Here is a 23,148-nt window from a genome sequence, read left to right as displayed (position 1 = left end):
GCATTCTGGGAGCATTATACTTAGCCTCATAGCCTAAACTTTTCAAAAATGTGTATACATGTTTTTTTTTTTTGTATTGGAACCAACGTCAGTAGTGAAGTGTGACCTTAAAACATTTATTTACAGCACTTACCCTAATAATGAAGGCTTTCAAATAATGAACCATAAATACAAGTTCGAACAGCATTGTCTTTTGGAAACACATTACCTCAACTGCAGAGAGTTTCACTCTCTGTAAACAGGCAGCCAAAGGGTTTGTGCTGCAGAGGGTTGGGCCTACTTGTCCCAAGGACAAAGTAAACATAAAAACTTGTTGCCCTTGACCCCAAACAGGATGTCCCGGGCGTCGGGCGGTTGTTAAACTAAAACTGTACGCAGCTGGTATCCCATCTCCCTTGTATACACCTGGGCGTGCCCACCCTACTTATCCATTTTCTGTTAGAACGATCAGCCACCAGAATGTCAGTGCTCTCACCTCTCATGCGCATGCCATACAAACCCAGGTGTCCTGTGGCAGTACTATTTTCCTGTGTACAATTAATTCATCATCACTGCCCTATAAATTTGAGTGCTCTGGGCAGCTCCTCGCAGTATCAGTCATTCTTTGTGAACAAGTGGCGCTCACGATGCTCTCTTCCCTTTATTCCAGATGTCCTTCATGCAGCCTTTCATATGAGGGAGTAAATCTACGTTCCTGTAGCCTGCTAACCTTAATTTTACCTCATCTGAGGAGATTGTACGCAATTTGGAACAGCATTAATGTTCTCTCCACAGACGGACCTTTCTGAACTTGTATATTCCTACCACCTTTCTCCTACTTAAAGTAAAAACAATAACTACATACAGCTCATGCTACCATTACAAGCTGGTGTATTATCTTTATTTCACATGATTGCAAGCATATTTCTTCCTTTCTGCCACTCTTTACTGAAAATAAGTGGTATTTGTTCTTCTCTGGCTGCTCCTGTACTGCAGTAATGTAGGGATTAAAACATCTTCTGCCTTGAAGCTCCCACCTTCAAGAAACAACATTCTCAGTCATTCTGTGCCTCCGCACCTAAGCACGGGAGCTTGCTACATGTCCAACTAGGCCAAGTCAAGTCTTACCTCACCTTCATAAAGAACCCCTAGATCTGCGGCTATTCACCATTGCTAATTCTGCCCTACGAGGTATTTATTCGTGCTCTACTTCCCTGAGCGAGAAATTATCCCCTAAAGGGGCAAGCCCGGGCGCCTGGTAAAATAGGCTTATTGTGACTCCTGTAATCCTAGTGCTATACTCCTTTCAGACAACACCTCTACTGAAGCCCCACTCTACCACGGTGAGGCTAGTCTACCTGGCCTCTGAAAGAAGAACGGACCTAGGGGTGCAGTTGCATAGAGGAAGGAGCAAAGTTACAAATGCTTTTGGTGCATGTGTTCATGTTACCAGCTGTTTCAAGTTTAGTGTTAACTGCTGCGCGCTTGCTATAGTCCGTGAATGTCTCCACTCTTTTAAAAAAAAATAAAAAAAAATTACTGCAGTTTTTCGACATCAATAAAAAAATAATACGAGTAATATTGCAGAATATTTTCATGCTATCTATAATGTCAAAACTGACCATTAAGGGGACAGTGGCCTGAAACCCAGCCACATCTCAATTTTTATGAATTGGAAGAAAAAGCTGGCATGCGTGTTGACGACCATATTGCACTTTGCTTTCATCATCCTTTGTCTAAAATGACATCTATGTGCATGTGAAACCTACTCATAATGTTCAAGTCAGTTTGCTGTTACAACTACAGTTGTGCTGCTTCTGTTCTCTCTGAACTAAATGAAGGCTTATCCTACCGGGATGGGGTGCAAATTACCCAAACCACCATCTTTCAAGGGGCCCGAATTTGGAGCTCTCTCGTCTCCCCGTACATTACAGTACTGTGCTTCTCATAAAGACTCCTCTCCTCCCGTTTATGCTTCAATTAACAGGTGTAAAATCACCGGTGATTCAAGATTAACACAACTGATATAAAATACTGCATGAAGAATACCACGACGGTGACCAAACATTGTGAGCAAAATACATTTGGGTGGCTTTTCATAAAAAATTACAGCACTTTTTTAATATAGAGAGGGCATTGCAAACATTTGCCAAATACACTACACATTTTAGGTGAGCATCGTGTGTAAGGCAGAAGTTGGTTCAAGGACGCTTTTCTCCCGTCATAATATACGGGCAGCTTATGCCTCGTCTCCTGCCACCTGGTGGACACATGCAACAATGGCAGCCAAGCGGCTCATTATTATGTTTTAAAATCCGGAGCATTTTTACTGGACGTGTTATGCCAAGGATATCTCTGGTACCTTAGCCATTAAGCCAGTCGAGTAGTTTTATTTTCACTTGAAACACGAAACCCTTTAGCTGGATAAAAATGTTTCTTTTTTTCACCTCTCTCTAGTCGTGTTGTCTTCTCGCTGTGTCTTCAGCAATACTTGCCACACTCTTGGTGATTTTTCACAGTGTGTATGTGAACAGCAAGCTTCAGAAACGTTTTGACACCAGACAGAACAGGGTCACAGGCGCTACGCTTTTATCGCTGCCATTTACCTCCGTTGTGCGACAGTTTTTAAGACCCGGCCTCGCCGCAGCATTTTAATTTGGTTTCTGAAGAGTGGCTTCTCTGAAAGGCAGGGGGTGACAACCGAGCTCCCGTTCCTGGAAGCACATAAATACCGCTCATGTTCCTTCTGGGGGTCATTGCCGACTCTCTCTGGCCCTTTTCATTTACATTGGATTTATATTGATTTTTTTTCCCTTTTCCCTGGTCTCGCCATCAGACTTCTTGTACTTTGTGTCTTGTTTTCAGGCGGCAATCCATCTTCAAGCGCCACTGCTGCCATCAGGCTTTTTTCAACAACCACTGCCGTTTCAACCCTTTTTAAGTCGTTCTAGTATATCCCTCATGAAAACTTTACGTGTCTGCTTTCTGACGCCTCCAGCCGCTGGTATGCAACAAACAAGCATTGGCAAAGCAAGTACGTCTCACCTTTGTAGACCTGCTATTGACTTTGCCAAAGCTTTTTTTAATGATGCCGTTCAGCATCTGCAAAAATAAAATTAAAAAAGCACAAAAATGAATATGTGCGCTTGCATCGTCACGCATGTGCACATATGCCTCACGATGCTTGGTTGTGGCAGTGTCGCCACACAAGGGCGTGCAGGTGTTGCAGCCTTATTATTTTTTTTGTATTCATCATTCCAAGATCACAGACCTCCATCTTGGAACAGTAAATATATCAAAAATACAAAATACACTAAAGAATACCGCACGCACGTCAAACGCCACATACTTGGATATTATTGAGTTTAGAGTAGAACTCACTTATTCACAAAGCAGTATATCACTACATGACAACATTTATCAGATTAAACCTGTACTTCCCAACACCCCACAGCTTGTCTTGCTTTAAAGAGATACTGTGGATCCCATCACTACTCCATACTGTCCGTTATTTCAGACACACACTTGAAGCCGGCAGTCCTGGGTGTACCTAAATCCATAAAGATAGCCTGCTTCACACGCGAAACATAACTGAATATATCACACAGATACATAAAAACAAAAAAGCCCTGCACATAAGAGCACCACAATATCGATGATCTACCTGAAACATTCGAAAAGCAGACTGCCTGTGGTGGAATCATTGCGAGGCGATGGAACGGGAGAAGGGGGGACGGGAATGGTCAAGGAAGACAGTGCTTAGTGAGATACTGGTGAGAGAGAAGAGATGCTGACATGGGAAAGAGTGATACTTGAGAGGGGAAAGGGGAGAACAAGATTAATGAGAGCGAGAGATAGGGCATGGGAGACATGGCAAAAGGGACAGAACACGGGACTGCTGAGAGGCAGGGCAAGAGAAACAAGTCAGGGGAGAGAGAGAAATTTGCAGGCCACAAGTCTCCTGCCACTTATGTGTGTAAAGATGTATCAAAGGGTTTTACCCATTCTGTGTCAATGGGAAAATGTGTTTGTATATATGGCCCATAGTCCTCTCTGTTTCGCTGCATTTTAACTATTCCACAGTCCACTTTTGCTGCGCCAGATACTAATTCCATTGCGCAGTGCAGTGTTTATACTAGTGGGAAGCCAATACTTCACTGTATGGAATACAGTGTGTAATGTTGGTATTTCTGTTTTTTCCGCTAAAATCTGTCAGGCTTTGTCCGTGTTTTGTTCTCAAATGCATGGCCTTGAGAATACGGCATTCTCTGTATGCAAATACTCGACGCAGAATTGCATAAAACCAGAGGGGAGTCTGCCCAAAAGCTGTCAAAAACATATACATAATAAAAGCCAAAGCACTCGACTTTTGTTAGCTGGCATTTTCAGTGTACTCTTTGAACAGCTGAATTAACTCCTAGTTGCTGAAGTGAAGACAAGGTCAGTGTGTACCCATAGACTCTGAAATTCGTACCCTAGAAATGTTTAAAGTTAATCATAACATCAACGCCTGAATAGGATTTTTATCTTAAATAAAGAAGAAATTGTGTATTGTTAAATTCTAGAACAGAGGTGTATTGTAGCTGCAACATTGCTTATGTTACACTACGGATACCTTTGTTCTAATTTTCACAAAGGCACATGATCAGAATTGTGTCAATATGAGTACATTAGTTTATTTCCCTTTTCCCTAAATTTAAGATTTGGGATGTTTGTGTTAAAAAAAATAAAATAAAAAAAAAGTACTTGCAGTGGGTAGTTGAATGCTGATCCAATTATGTGTTTCATGTGCACCACCTCTTCGAATCTGGAGTTAAATATTCTGTTTTAATTGATCACAGGACCTTGTCACCAAAAGTCCATATTCATTGAAAATCATTAAAAAGTTTGAAAAACACTGACCTAAAGTAGCACCTTACTGGTCACGTTAAGACACTTCTCCTCATTTTCCCTTTTTACTGCAACTGGGAATTTTACAAAAGCCAAGCCACTTTCGCTATTCAGTTCATATACATTGTTAAAGGAAAGCTCCCCATACACATCTTTGGGCATTCAGTTGTCCCATTGCTTAATTTGAGCCAGTGGTTTCCAGTGCTCGGCACTGTCACTTTATTCACAACACCCACAATTAACTAATGAATTGCCCACTGTACAACATCAAAGAATCATTCCTTTTTTTCAATTAAGCTTGGTCCACTTTTTACCAAATTTAAAAGCTGAAAGTTAGCAAAGCTGCAATCTCACCTGTAAAAGAAGCAAATCTTATGTTGTTAATTTGTGTGTTTTGTGATGGAGTGTCCTCATAAAGTAACATGTTTCCCTTTATCCTGACCGTAGTAATTCAGTCAAAATAATCACGATAGAAAGAGATTCCAGCTCTGTGAGCACCTGCTGGAGTAGCCAAAGACGTGTTTTTCATTGTCAGATATTTTTAAAATGATAGTGAGAACATCCTATAATGTATTCGTGTTACACAGAGGGACTAAAACTGCGATCAGGCTAATCCATAAAATGCTGGGGGGAGATTTAAACTTTGTGGGAGCCAAATGGCTGGCTAGGGCCAGGCCTTCGGTGCTTAACAACAAATGTAGACCGACTTCTCACAGCACACCCGTCAGGCCTTGAGAAGACTCGCCCCGCCCGCAGCAAGTTTTTCAAGATTCCTTCGGAGGGTTCTCGACTTCAGCTGTAAATAAAATCCAGTCACCAAGACAGCAGTAGCAGCAAATATCACTGCACCCTGTCAACACGCCTCATCTCGAGTTTGATCATTACTTGGAATGTTCACGGTTCCAAATAGTATTGTAGTCTTGCATTGAACATCTGTGACTTAAAAGACGCATGTTTAAATCGTCTCACACTGTGATTAGCGCCTTTCCTGCATCGGTCTCTACCTGTGCCTGTTCCATCTAGATGGGAGGGACTTGGAGAGGTCTGTAGACGGGTTAGCCCTTTGAATGTTTTTTTTATTATTTTTTTTATTAGGATTCGTGTAGCATAAATTATATTTGTTGACAATCGGAGTGTCCAGTATGCTAGCACAAACAACATGCCTTTTGGAAGCCTGAATCTTTCTGTTTCCAAACAATGCCACCTTTACCACACAAGATTGGTTTAGTTTGTCATTATAAATATCGCACCAACGAATCTTTGTAAAGTCCGTGAGAAATCATTCTGTGCGGTCTCCGAGGAGTTGCATCAGCATGCCGAAAATGACTTTTTTTCAGGTGACTTGTCGGTTAATCAAAGAACTTCTTTCTCAGTTGGTATTGGTTGATCCGACATAATTACAAGTTAGTGTGTTTCTTTACTTCCGGTGCTGATGCGCTTTCTGGATATGTATTTGTGAGGCAACTTTATTGTGTTTTGATGTGTGAAGCGCGCACAAAGGAATGAGGTGCAAGGCTGGCGCAGAGCTCCGTGGGTAAAACAAATCTAACGATTACACGTTTATTTACGACTCTAAGAAATAACCAATCGTCAGTTATGGGCTATCACGATTAGCTTCTCACCAGTAAGGGTCTTCACGTTTTATTGAAAAGTATCCGTTGCTATTTTGACTACACTATTGTCTTTTTTTTTTTTTTTTCTGTTTGCCCACGCTCTGAAATTTGCATTTTGCTGATTATTTTTATTTGTTGTCTTTTTTGGTAGCTTTTTGCTATTCTTTTAGAAGGAAGTTTGAGGCGAACCGGTTTTTGTCTCGCACTGGCCCACCCGAGCCTTTGTTTTCCAGCATTCTGTTGTCCTGTGATACTCTAAAGTAGCCACACTGTATCTGTTCAAATGTATTTTCCCAACCACTCCGTCCCATATGCTGTATTTTGGTGATTTTTTTTTTTTTTAACCTTTCAAAGTCAATATATACCGTTGATTAGCTCACTTGCCAATACCACCTTGTTTCAACCTAAATGTAAAACAAAAAAATATGAGAAAACTGAGGTTGTTTTATCATACACTATGCTGCAAATCAATGCAATTGTGTTCTTTTCGGAAAAAATATTCTATAATACAGGGTCTTGGCAGTTTCTTGCACGAAAAGCAGTGCATAAGCATTGGAAGCCATCCTTCTTTTCACAGGGAAACAGTGTTAGTCTTCTTATCCTTGTGTAATGTGCTTTCTTGATGGTATTTTCAGCAGTAGTTCGAGGGCCGTTCTATGGACAATGCAAAACAAGTGCCCAAAATACTTAAGAGCTTGAGGTGCAATGACTTCTTGGTATCAAGTCTTGACACGATCACAACGTTTACTCTAGTTCAGTGGTTCCCAACCTTTTGACTTATGTGGACCCCTAATTTATCCTTACTCGAACCTGGGGGCCCCCCACTGAATCATCATTGGAATCCGGGGACCACCCACTGAGTCATTACTGAAAGCTTGGGGCCTAATCTGTGAATATTATTGAACTTCTAAGCAGTCACAGACCCCTGAGGCGACTTCGTGGACCCCCAGGGGTCCCTGGACCACAGGTTGGGAACCACTGCTCTAGTTCATGCGTGTAGGGCTAGTTAAAAAGAGTTTTTTCATCATTATCACGAGTGTCAAAAATCATGTTACAGTGCTCATGCTTATTTGGACAGCGTGGGTAAGACTACTTTTAAACTTGAAACTAATACTTCTTACTGTGCAGATATGAGAGGCAGAGCTGCCCTGTACTGCTCAGCCAGTAGGAGCAAATCCACAAATCATCTGAGCTTTTTAGGATCAGTATTTCGTTTTTGCGTATATTGCGTTTAAGACAGTTTCTTGCCTGACACATTGTCATGCACATCAAACAGTCGTTAGTGTGCGATGCAGTGATTGGCTGACTAATGTGTGCCCTCGGCGTATGTATTAAATGTGACACCCCAGGGATGTTTTGCAGACCACTTGTATCAGCGCCGGGCTAGAGGAGCAGGGCAACCTCGCTGGGAACCGATTCCAGAAGCACAATGCAGTGATTGAGAAGAGGTGTGCGACAAAACACCGGACACCCTTGATGCAAGTATGTTTTTAGTTGCTCATTTACAGGTCACATACAAAGTAAAGGGTTGCATTTCTTAATTGTTTCGGTCGTCTAATGTTCAATAATACTAATTTTACAACTTCTGAAAAGTTTTTCATTTTGGGTGGGAATTACTTTTTTGGGGGTGAAGCCATATTTAGATAATGTAATTATTTGTCCATAGAGAGACCAAGAGGTAAAAACGTCCCATTCGTGCAATTTAAGTAAGACTTTGGAAATATAAATTAAACTTCATTGAAATCTGTATAGCCCTTTGAGTTCTGTAACTTACTTGCAGTCCATGGAAATTGTTTAAATCACAATGTGTACCACGTGGCTACATAGTTCGTTTTTGTCATAGAGGCATTCAAGCATTCATTGACGTCATTGAAGATGACGTGTTCAAAGTCATGACTGAAAAACCTACTAGCCACTTTTGGTTCACAAAGCAGCGCACCAAGACTCGATTTTGTAAAAATAAGTGGCCTAGAGCTTTGCCACTTCAGATTCACTTTTCTTGACATGAAAAATAAACATTTTTAAATGAGTTCCGAAAAAGTGCAACAGACTGGTGATTATAGGCAACGGCATCGGGAGTGCAAAATGCCAATTGTTTGTGAATCATCACAACTCATCATTGCTCTCTGCTAGAAATACGACGATGAGCAGCAGACTGCGATGTGCCCCTCTTCCCTTCCCGATTTCACGAAATGGCATAGCTTAAATAATGCTTCCGCCGTCCGGAAGAACTAGGGTATTTCAAATCTGTGCCACCCTCAGATGCTTGGTCGAATGTGATAAATGGTCACTCGGAAGTAAAAAGTCTTCTTGCTGAAGCAGCCAGCAGTTACATTGCATTGTTTGCAGCACACAGAGTAGAAATTGAATCTCTTCTTGATACAGATCTTAAGGAGACACCCAAAACGTAGAAAGGAAGGCCACAAATGAAATAACTGGGTTACATTGAATGAATATGGCCCTAACCGTGAGTTGGAACTGCAACTGGACATGCAGTGACAGCGCTCATAGGCTCGAACTGAAAGCGCATAGAAGTAGAAAAAGATTTCTCCTTGCCAGGAGTTGCAGACTTTGGGAATACAGATGAATGGGGGTTCTAGAACCTTGGGAGCTTAGCCTTGGCACTTAACCAGGTGTGTAACAAAGGCCCCCGCATGCCCCACAGGTGGGGGTCCTCAGCACAGCACCTGGCCTGAGCGAGTCCGGAGAGGTTCCCCACCTCTATGTTATGTGCAGGCCCCCCCCATTTCATTACAGTACTGCACCAAACATTATACATTTCAGCCTAGGCTGCAGTGGGACCTGCTCCATTGGTTCTAACCCACCGTTGGCTTCAGGGAACATGAAGTCCTCAAGTTGTAGGTTTATTATGCCTGTTTTACAGTGAAGTTTTTGTCACAAGTATATGAGGCAGTATCAGGATGCCACTGGAAGTAGGAGATTGACACCGCTGAGAAGGGAGTGAGTAACATTGTTATCTACTGCTGCAGTAGTTCTTTTGATAGTGTAGCTGGTAGGTTCTTAATATCAACAACTGAGTTACTTGTGTTCTTGTCTTGAACCACTTAGTTGCATAGTCTTCTTTTTTTTGTTTGAATCTTTTTATGATTATTATTATTATTTTTTTTTAACCATTCCAGAGCACGGATATAATAATAATTGTAAAATTATCCTATCAGTTAACTCCTGCAGTTGCATTGGCTTCTGTTGTTGCTAGCTGAAATCAAAAGAGAAACCATGGAAGAAAATATTCAAGACGCTTTCTCCACAACTTTTGTGTTTGTCAGTACCTCGGCAGGCCCAATTGCTTGCTGGTAAGCTTCTGCTTGCATCTCCTCGATCAAGTCAAGTTAGTTTTATGCTGTTCCCATTCACTCGAATGGAAAATGATTAAGTACCAATTGCCCTGCTTATGAAGCTACATAGTATTGCTTAGTAAAATAGTTGTTGGTTCTTATTGGGTACTTGAAAATCAATCGAAGTTTTAAACTTTAAAGGGGCACTTCTGCCTATATTTTAGGGTAGAGAACAGAGCTCTCTGTCCCTGGTATACTCTGTCTTTGGGCTTTTAACCATGCCCTCCGCACGCCCATCAGTTTGGTTGGTTCGTGGGCTTGCCTTCTAAAATTTGCTTCATTTAATCAGTGAAAGGCATGCATATGTCATGCCTTTTCTGGTGTTTAGCCCACCTCGAGCGCACTGGCCAACTACTGAAAACATATGAGGCTCCATCTTTTCGGTATGGTTTCTGGACTACTTTTTCTTCTTAATTCTCAGGCAGGGTGATCTCGCTGGGCAGTAGTCAAGCGCTTTGCTTGACATCGACCCTGTTACATGGATATTTGAACTTTTGCTGGTTATGTTAGCGTGTCTGACCTTAATAAGTAAACTTACAAGGGAACGCGCATAGGTCGATGAACCTTTTGACTTGCATTTAAGATGTTCCCACCATAGATCCAGTACAGGCAGATCAATAATCTATCACTAACAATAATAACCAGTGACAAGTATCAGTGACAACAGCACTAGTAATCAATTGGAGTCAATAATTGTCACACTTCATGACCTTTCAGTCATGAATAACCACACTTTTTAGTAAAATTTAGAATATTAATTTCCCTATCTTTGCAATGCTAATGTCACGTAAGATAATCTTAATATTAGATGATAAACATACAAAAACATCACTGGCTGTCCAAAGTGACGAAAGAAACGTAATCTAATCAAAGCTGGAACCACTATACTCTCTAGAGTTACAGTGCAAATTAATAACAAGACCAATTGTGCAAATGATATCACATACATTTAGATTCAGCAAAGAAAAGACATCAAATGTTATTCCCTATAGCAGACTTCCATTAGTAAGGAATCCTTAACTAACACCAGATTATCATCAGCATGTTGGGCTTCAAGCAAAACAATTTAGTAACACAAATTTGGAAAATATCTAACTATGGCTCTACCAGATAGTGCGGTTGGTACCTAGAAAGAAAAAGCAAACAGTCTTAAGTAACACTTCAGTAATAATATACCTCTCCTCAAATGGATCGGCAAGCTAAGATAGTCTTCGACATCAGTTAGGTCAGCAAGGCATCAGGATTCAGCATCAAAGTTCAGAAAACGCAAAGTCTTTAAGCAGTAAAGTTAAGCACGTCCCTTGTCAAGATGCTCAGCAAAGTAATGGCCTTTCGGTGAGAAAGAAAATGGGCAAATGACTTGTCTTCCATCAGTGCAGTCCGCCTAAGTTAGATTCCCTAAAACTAATTCCCAACTAATTCCCAAGTCCCTATTGGTCAAGGGTTCACACTTTGTCAAATAAAACTAAAACATCAAATCTATACTTTCTACTAGTGCTCGGTTCACATGTCGCTGATTGGCTTCCCTTGTAATGTCCTAATCATCCGGCTCGTCGGGTAACAATATTGTTGCAGCTTATACTCCAGTCAGTATCTCCATTGTTCTCCTCCTGAAAAAGTCAGTCTTACACATTACATTCATATTGTTATATTTAACAAGAACAGCATCTTATAGCAATCGGTTCTCATGAGAAAATACTTTTCTCATGACCACATTTAGTCAGTACTGTGGAAAATCACAGTTTAATTCTCTGAACAGCCATTTTATTAAACGTTTGAGAAATACAGCTTGACATGATGCTGTGCAACTAGGCCAGGACCTATGCCAAGTTAAGGCTTACAGTTAATATAGCTAATACATAATGCATAACCCTCAACATGATGTATTACTACTTTAATCAAACAAAGCTCCATATTTCATATTAATAAGCTATTAATAAGCACACTTCAGGAACATTGGCGGCCACCCACATGGACACATTTTCAAATGTGTGCATTATTTTTCTCTATATTATTATTACATTTTCTACGCAAATCCATTACTCAGAATACATGAATACTTATTAATATTTTTTATTAAAACACCTGCTTTAGCCTATACGTTTTACTGCGGGCGAACTTCCGTTTCCTTTTGTGTGTGTGGGCTTTGCGCTCATGGCGGCTGTCTTCTCGCTTATGTGAAACTGTTTTACTTTTCATTTTCAGTTTATGTGGCAAGAAAAGTCTGGTTAGGAGTTTGCAACTCTAAACTCCAGGAAATGTGAGACCCATTGCATTGCCAATGCTTGTTCATACATTGCTGTAACATTACCCCTTGGCTGTCAAAGGCAAGATTCTGGTTTTGTAAGACTATGAAGCTTCCCAAAGTACATTGGGGACTGCTTTGTTACTAAACGTCAGTAAAATGATGTGATGGTGTATCTTGACATCAAATCAGGGGGTACGCCTCTGAAAAGAGAATCACACTTTCATAGGGTTGTTGCTAGCCTACGTGCTAACATAAATTTTCTTTTGAATTGTGTGACACTGATTTAACGTTGATTGACCCTTTTAAAAGGGATCGAAGTGCAAAGTTGCACAACCCTTGGCCATCAACCATCAGTGGTGTGGTCCTTCTATCAAAGTTGCTGTGTTTGCAAAGAACTAGCGTTAGTGAATAGCAAATAGACCATCCACATTGGTACCCCCTCTTCCTTACTAATACCTGTTCTTTTGCCTTATCTCACAGCTACACGTGATATATTTCTGCTGTTATGTTTTTTAACTTTAGTTTGTAGTTTAGAATATCAGGGAAATGTAAAATGTCACATATCCATCCACTTGGTTCGTTTTCCAAAATGTGACAATTTAAATTATTTAGAGACCTTTAGGACAAATATTTGTTTCCAAGCCAGATGGCAACAAATAAAATCTCTGGAAAAAACTAGGTCTTGGGATGGAGTGGTATTCTTTAGCCACGTACAGTTCTGCATGTGACATTTTTGTGAATACACTTTGCTTACAGTTTCTTTATGTTAAGTTTAAGTCTGTCTCTCCAAAGATAATTAAGAATAGTATAGAATTGAAGGCAATCAGTAGGATTAGCCACAACAGGAAGGCTTGCTGATCACACTGGCGCAGGCTCTGATTAATTTTCTAAAGGGTTGCAATCTCTTTCTGGGCATGAGGTCACTCCTGTATTGTCGGGGAGAAATAGTGAAATGTGGGTTAAGCCATGACACGCCAATGATTGTACTAGCTGAAAAACCTTTTACATGCCTCGCCTCTTTTTGCTATCTGACTGCTAGGTCCTAGTAGTGGACAAAGATTTTAATTTCAACGGCGTACATTCCAGTCGTGGGAGGGTGGTGGGGGATAGTAATACAATTTAAAAAAAGAAATAAACTTACCTTGGCTCCCGCGCCACTCCTCTGCTGGCTGGAGGCAGGCACAGGCTCCCAGCCTGCCCTGCGGCCAATCCTGACGCTGCTCAAAGCAGTGTCTGGATTGGCTGGAAGCGCCTAGCCAGGGAGCTCCCATGCAGACTGGGAGCCTGTGCAGGCTCTCTCCAGCCCAGTAACAGTGTTGCTGGGCTGGAGGGATCCCTGTGCGCATGTGTGTTTGCCGGCCGGAGATCGCCGGCCAAACCCTCATGCTTTCTGGGGGGGGAGGAGGGAGGGAGTGCTTGGGGAGTGAAGCACTCCCCACTCAGAGCACGTCACCCCCGTGGCCCCACCCCTTAACAAGGAAACTATAAAAAAAAACACTGTTATCGTTATCTTGTAAAGGTTTTGCAGCTGTCGCTGCTGTGGTGGGTGGTGGGGGACTCCGCCCTGATGGAGGAGCCGCCCCTGATACATTCATAGAAGCTGACAAAGATGGCAGTCTTAGGGGAGGTTGAAAAAAGATGCCACTAAAAACAAACCTGCTGAAATCATGTTAAGTTTAAAACACGGCAAAATCTACTTTTTGTGGGAGAATTTTTCTGCACAATTTATTTTTGCAGAGACTTATGACAGTAATCAAACTTTTGCAGCCTCAAAAAGTTGTGAGCAAAGCACAGTTCCCCCTAGTTTAAATTTTACGGAGCCCTACCCTCAGGATGTTGCTTAGGGAGCATTGTGCTTAACTGAGAAGTTTAACTGTACTCCAGAGGCGTCTCATAAGCTAATGCAGTTTATCAGGCTCTAAAGCCTACATTTCCTTTGCCAGAGAGACTATCTCAAGTGGTTACCTTAAAAACGTAATTACTTAGTAGTCCTGCAGGGTGTTCCTTCGTTGGGCAGGGCTGCCCATGTCCCCACGTGACATTATCCTATGTCGCACTTCTCAGGTGAGTGAATTGGTGCTAAACAGTGGATGTATAATTAAAGCCGATAGAATATTTTCACTATATTTACACCAGCAGATTACACAATTCATCAATAAACAGATGCAAACAAAACTAGAACAAAAATCTAGAATACCTTCTCTTCCTCTAAAATTTCCATTTTGGGGTGCTGATTGAGACCGAGAGTGGATGAAACGCACAAAAGTTAAATTACATATAAGAAGGCAATATAGTACTGTTAGTCATACTCAGTATATACATTCCCTTGAGTTTTTGCATAACAGCTACAAACAAAAAAAATTCTGACAGTAATCGATTAGGCTAGTTTTCCCCAAGATGCTTTATCTAGTCCTCGTGGAGTCTTACTCTTGACTCTAGTGCCCTCTAGTGTCAGTGGCCCGGAACCCCTAAAAGTAGAAAGCTGTAACCTCAATACTCAACCAGCTTCAGCTGCCATGTTTTGTCGTAGGGGTACATATTGGGTTACCCTCAGTGCAGGAAATGGAAAAATAGAAGCGTTAGGTACCCAAAAGCACAGTACCCGCGTCTTCCTTGTGTAGCGCCACAGCACACAATTCCACTCTACGTGCCAGAGAATTTTATACATCATTTTCATAAACAAATAGCTTTGCAGTTCTAAAGCTGTCTTCTCTGCTCCTTCCGTACGTGTGAGTTGGTATGGCACAGGCTTTTGTCACGCACCTGTGATGTTTGATTCCTTCCTGCAGCGACTCATTGTGGATCCCGTTCACAAGGCTAAGTGATTGTTCCTTGTGATCAGAGGAAAACGCTGCGCACCTTCAGATTTCTGCTTCTTAAATTCCAGCTGCAGACGGCTGGCAAGGGTGCGCAGATATTTTCGAATAAAAATGATATATTTCGAGCACAGTGGAGTGCCTGAAGCGAGAATCAAAATAAAAGGAGAAGAAAAGCACTCGACTGTTCCACGGGCCTGAGTTTCATACATCGACTCCTGCACCTCCATCTTTTTCCTCTGATTCCTCCATAGCTTTTATCATTTTTAAGTGCGCTCCCTTGTGCATCACCACATCGAGGAGCTGCTGTGACTGTGCAGGCTTCCCACAAACACAGGGACTGGTCCACTTTGCAAAAAGCACAATGCCGAGCCACGTCCATAGTTTTTCCCTTACCGCTTCTCTTCTCCGTGCTGTTTGAATACCTTAAAGTTGCTCCTCTCCTCTGTCCTGATGCTATTGGAGCAAAGCTGTACCCCCAAAAATATGGATGCCCCAAGATTTACCTCAGTCGATTGGGCCACAGTTTACTGGATTGGAGACGTGTAAAACCTCAATTTCATGAGGCAATGTTCAACACGTCAAGGTACCTTCCCAGACATCAACTTGCAGAGTAAAAACAGTTAATTGAATAAAAGGGTCCACTCAATAGTTCAAGATCAATGACAAATCAAAGGCTGTTATTGAACAAATTCAAAATAAGTTGTACAGAGTCAATTCCATGAAAGCTCTCAGATGCAAAGTTACACTTAGTGTGTAAAAATCAGAAAAGTCAATAGGCAGCAAAATCATAAGAAAATGGGTAGCATCCCTAGAAGCATAGGAAGGCTCAGGTAAGCCTCTGGTTCAACCCCAAAATCAAGGGGTTCTTTTACACAATTCTTGCATTGTAAATTAGGAAAGCTGTAGAATCCTCATGGTGAGAGCAAAAGTGTAATTTAGCAAATCAGAACACAAGAGTAATACACGTCATTAATTACCTTAACACATAAGCACCATCCCATTTCTAAAAAACGTATTCAGCACTCTGTGCTAATGTCATCCGGAGATGTTAAAAAAAAAAATGAAATATTTACACGGTTAGACTTTCTCGCGATGAAGAAGCGAATAAGCTAGATGCTTGTTGCAATGTTACATCTGCATCATAGCAAGTTCAACACAAACGAGGCAACCACTTTGTAACTAAACCATTATGACTTCAGCCTGCTGTGTTTTGAAATGCCTGTGGGGGGAGGGTGTGTGCAGGGGGAAAACAGCATAGAGTGAGTGACAGAGATGCCATCCATTTTGTTCAAGATAAAGATTTCTACAGACATCTGGCCTAACTAAAACACGTTAATAACTTCAGTTTTGTACATCTTATGACATTTTTTTCATTTGTTATTATATTAATTCAGTTTATTGATGCAGGACCATGTGTACTAAAATGTAACCTTGAAAACAATTTCATCCTTGGCCCAATGGAAATATGTTAAAAACAAGAAACTTTGTCACATACAAGTTGGGTAACAGGCACGCTGTTAGATGACTCACCAGGCAGAATCTAGCTTCAGTATTTCAGTTTCTAGAGTGCCCCTATATTTTTGCTTTGCAAAGTTGAGGTATATGGAGATGAAGGGGCATGAAGGAAACACTGTTGATAGCCATACTATTGTGCCACACTCGATTCCTATTCGTCCGCTTAATATTAGGCTAATGGCTTTAACATGCAAAACGAATCCTAATTTGAAGCAACCTGATTTTACTTGCAACCATAAAGCGTCATTGAGTTATTGTTGTATCAGAGACTGGCAAAAATCTGTAAAAACAAAGTAGTGCAACCTACACCTGCCCAACCTTATTCACAATGTTGTGGCAGTGTTTTCCACTTTTGGAGGCATCACTGAGTCAGAGACAAAAAGTCTGGTTCCAAATGTTATGCGGTGATGCATATGTGTGGGTGCTTAATACTCATGCACAGAGGGTGTGCAGATTCTCGGTAGAAATCCAGAGTGGCCGCAATTGTGGAGATTAAAAATACTGATTTGCTGCAATTGTATGCTAATATCCATGTGCCGGATCTGTGAGCAGTGGATTTGTATAATCATAGCAAGCAGGGTTGCTAAAAATATAAAGGGGGGAATTGTGCAGATGAGCAGCATCCATGCACAAATTGTGGAGCTCACATTGCCTCAGCATGCTGGAGAATACAATTATTGGTGTTTATTTAGCGGTTACACTGAATTTGTGCACCCTTGCTCTATAGGTGTTCTGGGACATGGAAATATGGAAGGAAGGTTTCATCTTAATGATTGCTGTGTTTCTCTTTTATCTTAATCTATATATGTTACCACTGTCAAAAATATATACATTCTTTTGATGCAGAAACCGTGTCGAAAACTGCATTTGGTTCACAATGTGTGAAGCAAAACATGTACGGGTGTGTTCCTTCATGCAGAAGTTCCCCACCTTAGCTGAGTTATCTAGGCCTATGTGGAGACCATTAAGTCCCCACTGAAGAACGAGGAAGCCATCTTCTCTAAGACCTCAATACTTGCTGTTGACATTTAAGGATTCTAGCAGTAGGGTCTGCTACTCTTACAACTGTTGTAAAAATGTTGGGACTTTGTCTCAATGTCTATTTTGTTAGAGAATAGGATTTACTTGTGCTCATACTGTTTATTACAAAGTAAGACAGAGAAATAGCAGGTTGCTTCTGACTTCCCTATCTCCTCTCTGCTGCAAGCTGCCTTTCAGTGTGTGCCCTGCCTGTCTAATAAAATCTGTGTTTCAGCCTTGTTTAAGGTAATAGAATTTTGACAAATGAGATTTGCATTGGGATGGGAGCTGCAGATTGCTGTTGACAGGTATTGACTTTTATGCAAAAAACAGCGTGTGTGGAGTTGTAGGCAACTCATGGGTACATATTTCGCTTGCATATATGTACATATAGTTCAGATATCTCTATGTAGCACGCTATATCATATGAAACTTAAAAATAACTGGTAGCCATCAATGTTTTTCTATATCTTGGGGTTCTAGTGACATTTAAAAAACACTCTACCTTTGGTCTTATTGTTAGTATTGACTTTATCAGTCCACAATGTATTGGGTACCTGATAGATATTAATATAGATTCATAAACATATATTTCTGTCTTGGCATGGAGTGAATTTTATTCTTAACCACGATGAGTGTTCCAGTGGATCGGAAATCGTTTACCTTCAGTGAGCAGATCCTGCAATTCTTTGCAAACGCTCCTAAATCTGAGTCCTGCTAGTCTTCACATTCCAGCATGGCCTCTAAGTTATGTCACAGTGCATCCCTTGAGAAATTCCCATCTCTTTAACAAGTATGTGGACAAGCAGTGGCATATTTAAGACTACTGCACCACCTAACTGAAGAAGATGAGAAAGTGTAAGTTACAGTAGCATCACTACTACATCTCAGTGCCTCGCCTCTATCGGCAAGAAGGTTGTGGTAACTTAAGCTTTTCATCATAGTAACTAGATTTCAAACCATCCAACTCTTTGCTTATATTGGAATGTGGTCACAGAGGTCCGCAATGAACAGGGGCGTAGCTTGGTCAATAAGATTGCAGGGGTGAGCTTCAGCTTTCCCAAACATTTTTGAGAAGCAGGACATGAAGGGGGCCTAATCGGTAGTGGAAAGATAGAGTGTGCAGATTGTTAGGGACACTTAAAACACCACTTATTTCAAAATAATCCACATTTATTAAGGCCTTTAAAACAGAGACGGGAGGGAAAGAGAGAGAGAGTGTGTGTTTGTGATTGTGGGCATATAACAATCCCAGATGAAATCTAACAGACACTTCATCATACGTACCCTTGTACCCAACTGCATACTACTTAAGACTTTTTTAGGGGGGGGGGGGTTACACCCCAATCCTCCCCCCCCCCCCCCCCCCCCAAGCTATGCCCTTGTTGAGGAACAGATAAGGCATAGACTCCAGTAATAAACCACAGGATACACTACACTGAGTGTGGGTGATCCTTATGTCCAGGGTCATAAGTTGTTTTTAGTCCCAAAAGTAGTAATGTCTATATCCTTCCCTTTTGATCCTCAGCAAGAAACTGTCAGCCAGGCTTCTATATGTCTTTGGAGGTGTAGCAGGTTATAAAATTGAGCACAGTGTTGCTGCAGCATGAGAAAACATCAGCACAAACTATTGCACACATTGGCCAATAGCAGGATCACATGCATTCTGACAAGGCATATTGATGGGGGAAGTCCTCAAGAATCCTATAGTTAAACTAGGTACAACTGACAATAAGGAACACACCGTTGTAAATGGGTTTGGAAAAAATTATTGAACCGTAGTAACACATCCTCCTCCTCTCCTGCCACTTTTCTGTGGCCTTTGGAGGGAGAACTGGCTGTTTTCGGTGCCATAGAAGGAAACTCGGCACCACTGACAAAGCAACAATTCTAAAGTCCTTTTTGTGGCTGCTATTATCTGTTCTGTCAAGCAGTGTGTGGTATCTTTCTTATGAATTGGGTGAAACCTTAAATCCTGAAAGTGATGAGCCCAGCAAACAAGAATGATTATTTTGACAGCATGTTTTCTAATATTTTGCTTAGCGGAGAAGGCCTGCGAAGCCCATTTGTTGGTTACGCTTTTCTCTTTTTGCTTTTTCCTTACCCATCAATAATTTCAAAGCACTTCAATGCAGACTACGCCAATTCAGGAATGAAATAAAGCTGTGTAACAATCCTCTGTGTTGTCAGTATACGTCGGCAATGCTGCATCTCCTTATCCAGTCAGACAGTCTAATCTGCAATGTTTCATTTAATTCCTGAATTGGTTTATTCTGATTTGATCTGAATTCCTTGATTTTTGGATCATTGTGATGCTCATTGCTATACTGCTTTACAAGGGTCTGCATATCTGTATAAAACCCGACATTTTGTCCTGAGGATGGTCTCATGCACTTGTTCGACAATTGAGTTAAAACGTTAAAATAGCGATGACCACGACGATCAAGCCTGAAGGATTCACAAGTCTTTTCCTCAAGGAAATTCTTTCTAAATGCGAGGGCGATATAATTGGGTGGTCCTTGGCCTGCCTCGGATCACCATTGAGACTTTAAAACTTTACTTTGATGATCTTATTCTGGCAGCAGGAAAATGTGAGTTGTTTATGGTTCTTCTTTCATTTATCTCCTTTAAATCCGTCACCATCCAACCTTGTAATGAACTGTTCCTTAATTTAATGATTCTGTAAATCCATAACCAAGTGATTGCAGCATTAATTCCTAACTGCATTACTGCAAATCCTTGTTTTGACATTTCTCAGCAGAATGGATATCTTAACTTCACAGAGCTCAGAATGCTGTCATTCTTCTAGTGCTTTATCTGAGACTTTGCAAGTATGTTATGAAGTAATAGTGGTTCTGCAAATTATGCTGAGACCTTTGTCATTTATATAAACATGCATAAATGTGTCTTAGAAGTGGTCCAATTATCACTGGCAAAGCATTAGGCTTTTATAAATCCAAAATGAATTGCTCAACCTGCAAGTAGTTCAAATTTGCCTTCAGAAGTGCAAGTTGTTCCAATTTTCCTGCAAAGCATTTTTGGTTCCAAGTCTACATCTTAATTTAAATACTTAATTTAAAATACTACTGTGAAAACTCAAAGTTTTGAACAGTGCTCAAGGCTAGTTTGTTGGTGTCTCCTAGCAGGCACCTTTCAGTAGGAGTAAGCCACTTATGGACTATACCAAAAACTTACAGTGATCTTAGAGCTTGCCCTGGCTATCACTGGCTGGCTTTATTGTCCCTCTCATTGCTTGCTTATTCAAAGACGTGCCTTTTTATTGTGTTTGGCCCGCCTATGGAACATCTCTTTGCCCTCCCTTTGATTGGCTGACTAGTATTCTTCCACTGCTCCCATTTTGGAAACTACTTTTTTCCTTGTCTTTAAGATCTCCATGAGAGTGTAGGTTTTTTAGCTGTCTCCCCCATGTGCTGCTACTCACCCCCCCCAAAATATACACATTCCCTGTGCTCTGTGTTACTCTCCCTACCTCATCTTCCTCTTTCCCATACCTGCTGCTTTTTCTTTTGATGTCCATCCCCCACCTTTCCATGTTGCACCCTTCTCCACCATCCCAGCTTTCATTTTTTGGGTCAAGTCTGTAAGAGCATGCACTAGCACTTGTGTCTCGCTAGCAAGACACTGTTATCAGAAAAAGGGCTTGGATCCTGCCCATTGCTTACCATTTGTTGGTTTGTGTGGCATTCTTCTTTACAGCATCGCAATTTGTCAGGGCATGCCTAGCATCATTTCCGTTCCTCTCTGTTGAGCAATGACTAAGCACTGATTGATTCAATTTAATCAGTGCCCATCCGCTGCTCCCTACGTGATTGAGGTACTATTTTGTTCTTTTTATCTTTTATTTTCAGGGAGACAGAAGGCATATAACTGGCAAAAACGTGCCCTGCAGGAAACAATTGAAAAGATGCATTTTCTAATGTCAACGTAATTTTATTTTGCCAGGTCTTCTTTTCTCACTTTGCACACGTTTAATTTTGTTTTTGCTCGTGGACGCTGTTCTCAAAAGATGAGAATTATCTTATTGTAGAGTGACATTTTCTTTCTTATGTGTCATTTCTGAAATGATGCTTCAATGCATAATCGTGCAGTACACCCCAATCCACCCGCTCCGATCTGCCCCACTCCAGTTCACACCAGTCTGCCCCACTCAACCTACAACAATCCACCCTAGGTCAATCAGCCCACCCGAATCCACTCCAATCCACCATACTCCAATCCTCCATACTCCAATCCTCCCAATCCACCCTACTCCAATATGCCCCACTCAAGTCTTCACACTACAATCTGCCACACTCCAATCCAAAACAATCTGCCCCACTCCAATACAATCTATCTGCCCCACTCCAATACCATTTCCCCCACTGCAATATGATCTGCCCCACACTAATACAAAGCAATCTCTCTCACTCCTAAACCAAAATTATCTGCCCCAATCCAGTCTAAACAAATCTGCCCCACTGCTACCAGAAACAGCCCGCCCCACTCCAACCTCCCCTACTCAATCCAAAACAATCTGGCCCTCTCTAAACCAAAATAATCTGCCCTACTCAAACCCACCCGCTCGGATCCAAAACAGTCTGCTCAACTCCATTGCCCCCCACTCCAATCCATCCCACTCCAATCTTCTGCACTGAAAACAGTTTGCCCCACTCCAATCCAAAGCAATCTGCTTCTCTCCAATCTGCCCTACTCCAATCCAACTCACCCCAATCCGCCCCACTCCATCCCAATTCACCCCATTCCAATCCACCACAGTCCACCCCACTCCAATGCACTCCAATTCAGTCCACCTCACCCCAGTCCAATCCACCCCTCTCCAGTCCAGTTCACCCCACTCCCTTCCTAATCCACCCCACGCCAATCCTAGTCCCCCTCACCCAATCCACCACAGGCCAATCCAGTCCACCGCACCCCAATCCACCCACTCCATCTCAGTGTACCCCAGTCCAAATCACCACAATCCGCCCCACTCCAGTTGAATCCAGCCAAACCCAATCTGCCCGACTCCCATCCTATTCTACCCCACTCCACTCAAATCCACTACAATCCAATCTGCCAGCCTTCCCCACTCCAATCTGCCCGCCTACAATCCAAAACATTCTGCCCCACTTCAAAACAATCTGCCCCATGCCAGTCGAGAAAAAGCCACCCACTCCAGCCTGCCCCACTCCAATCCAAAGCAATCTGCACCACTCCAATCCAAAGCAATCTGCCCCACTCCAATCAGCTCAACTCCCACCCAAATCAATCTGCCCCACTCCAATCTGGTCCTCTCCAGTCCAGAACAATCTGCCCCACTCCAGACCAGAATTATCTGCCCCACTCCAGTCTGCCCCACTCCAGTCTACCCCAATCCACCCCACTATAATCCACCCACTCTAATTCAATCCACCTCAACCTGATTCAGTTCACCCCAATCCAGTCCACCCAAATCTAATCTACACCACTCCTGTCCACCCATTCCAATCCACCCCACCCCAATCTACCTCAATCCAATTTGCCCCACCCCAGTCCAGTTCACCCCATCCCAGTCCAATCCACCCCACTCTATTCCAACCCACTAAATCCAGTCCTTCTCACTCCAGTCCAGTCCACCCTTCTGTAATTCAATCCACCTACTACAATCCAATCCACCCCACTGAAATCCACCCCACCCAGCCCACTCCAGTCCATCCCACTCATCCCAC

The 23,148-nt window shown here is 41.9% G+C and overlaps 1 protein-coding gene across 4 annotated transcripts in view; it reads left to right on the top strand.

Moving 5' to 3' along the window:
* The window catches only part of ARID1B (AT-rich interaction domain 1B), a 764,650-nt gene that overhangs the window by 419,804 nt on the left and 321,698 nt on the right, over positions 1-23,148 (top strand). The window contains exon 1 of one of the 4 annotated variants that reach the window (XM_069234668.1): positions 7,908-7,964. The exons of the other annotated variants lie outside the window; for them this stretch is intronic. Within the exon in view, the coding sequence (XP_069090769.1) occupies positions 7,959-7,964 (6 nt within the window). The 5' untranslated portion in view covers positions 7,908-7,958. Of the gene's footprint in view, positions 1-7,907; positions 7,965-23,148 lie in introns of those variants that run through there. 4 annotated transcript variants of the gene reach the window in all.

Source organism: Pleurodeles waltl, chromosome 5, assembly GCF_031143425.1.
Source record: "Pleurodeles waltl isolate 20211129_DDA chromosome 5, aPleWal1.hap1.20221129, whole genome shotgun sequence".
NCBI classification, from domain to species: Eukaryota; Metazoa; Chordata; class Amphibia; order Caudata; family Salamandridae; genus Pleurodeles; species Pleurodeles waltl.
Note: the sequence above shows the minus strand (reverse complement) of the source record. Positions and strands in the feature narration are given on the sequence as shown.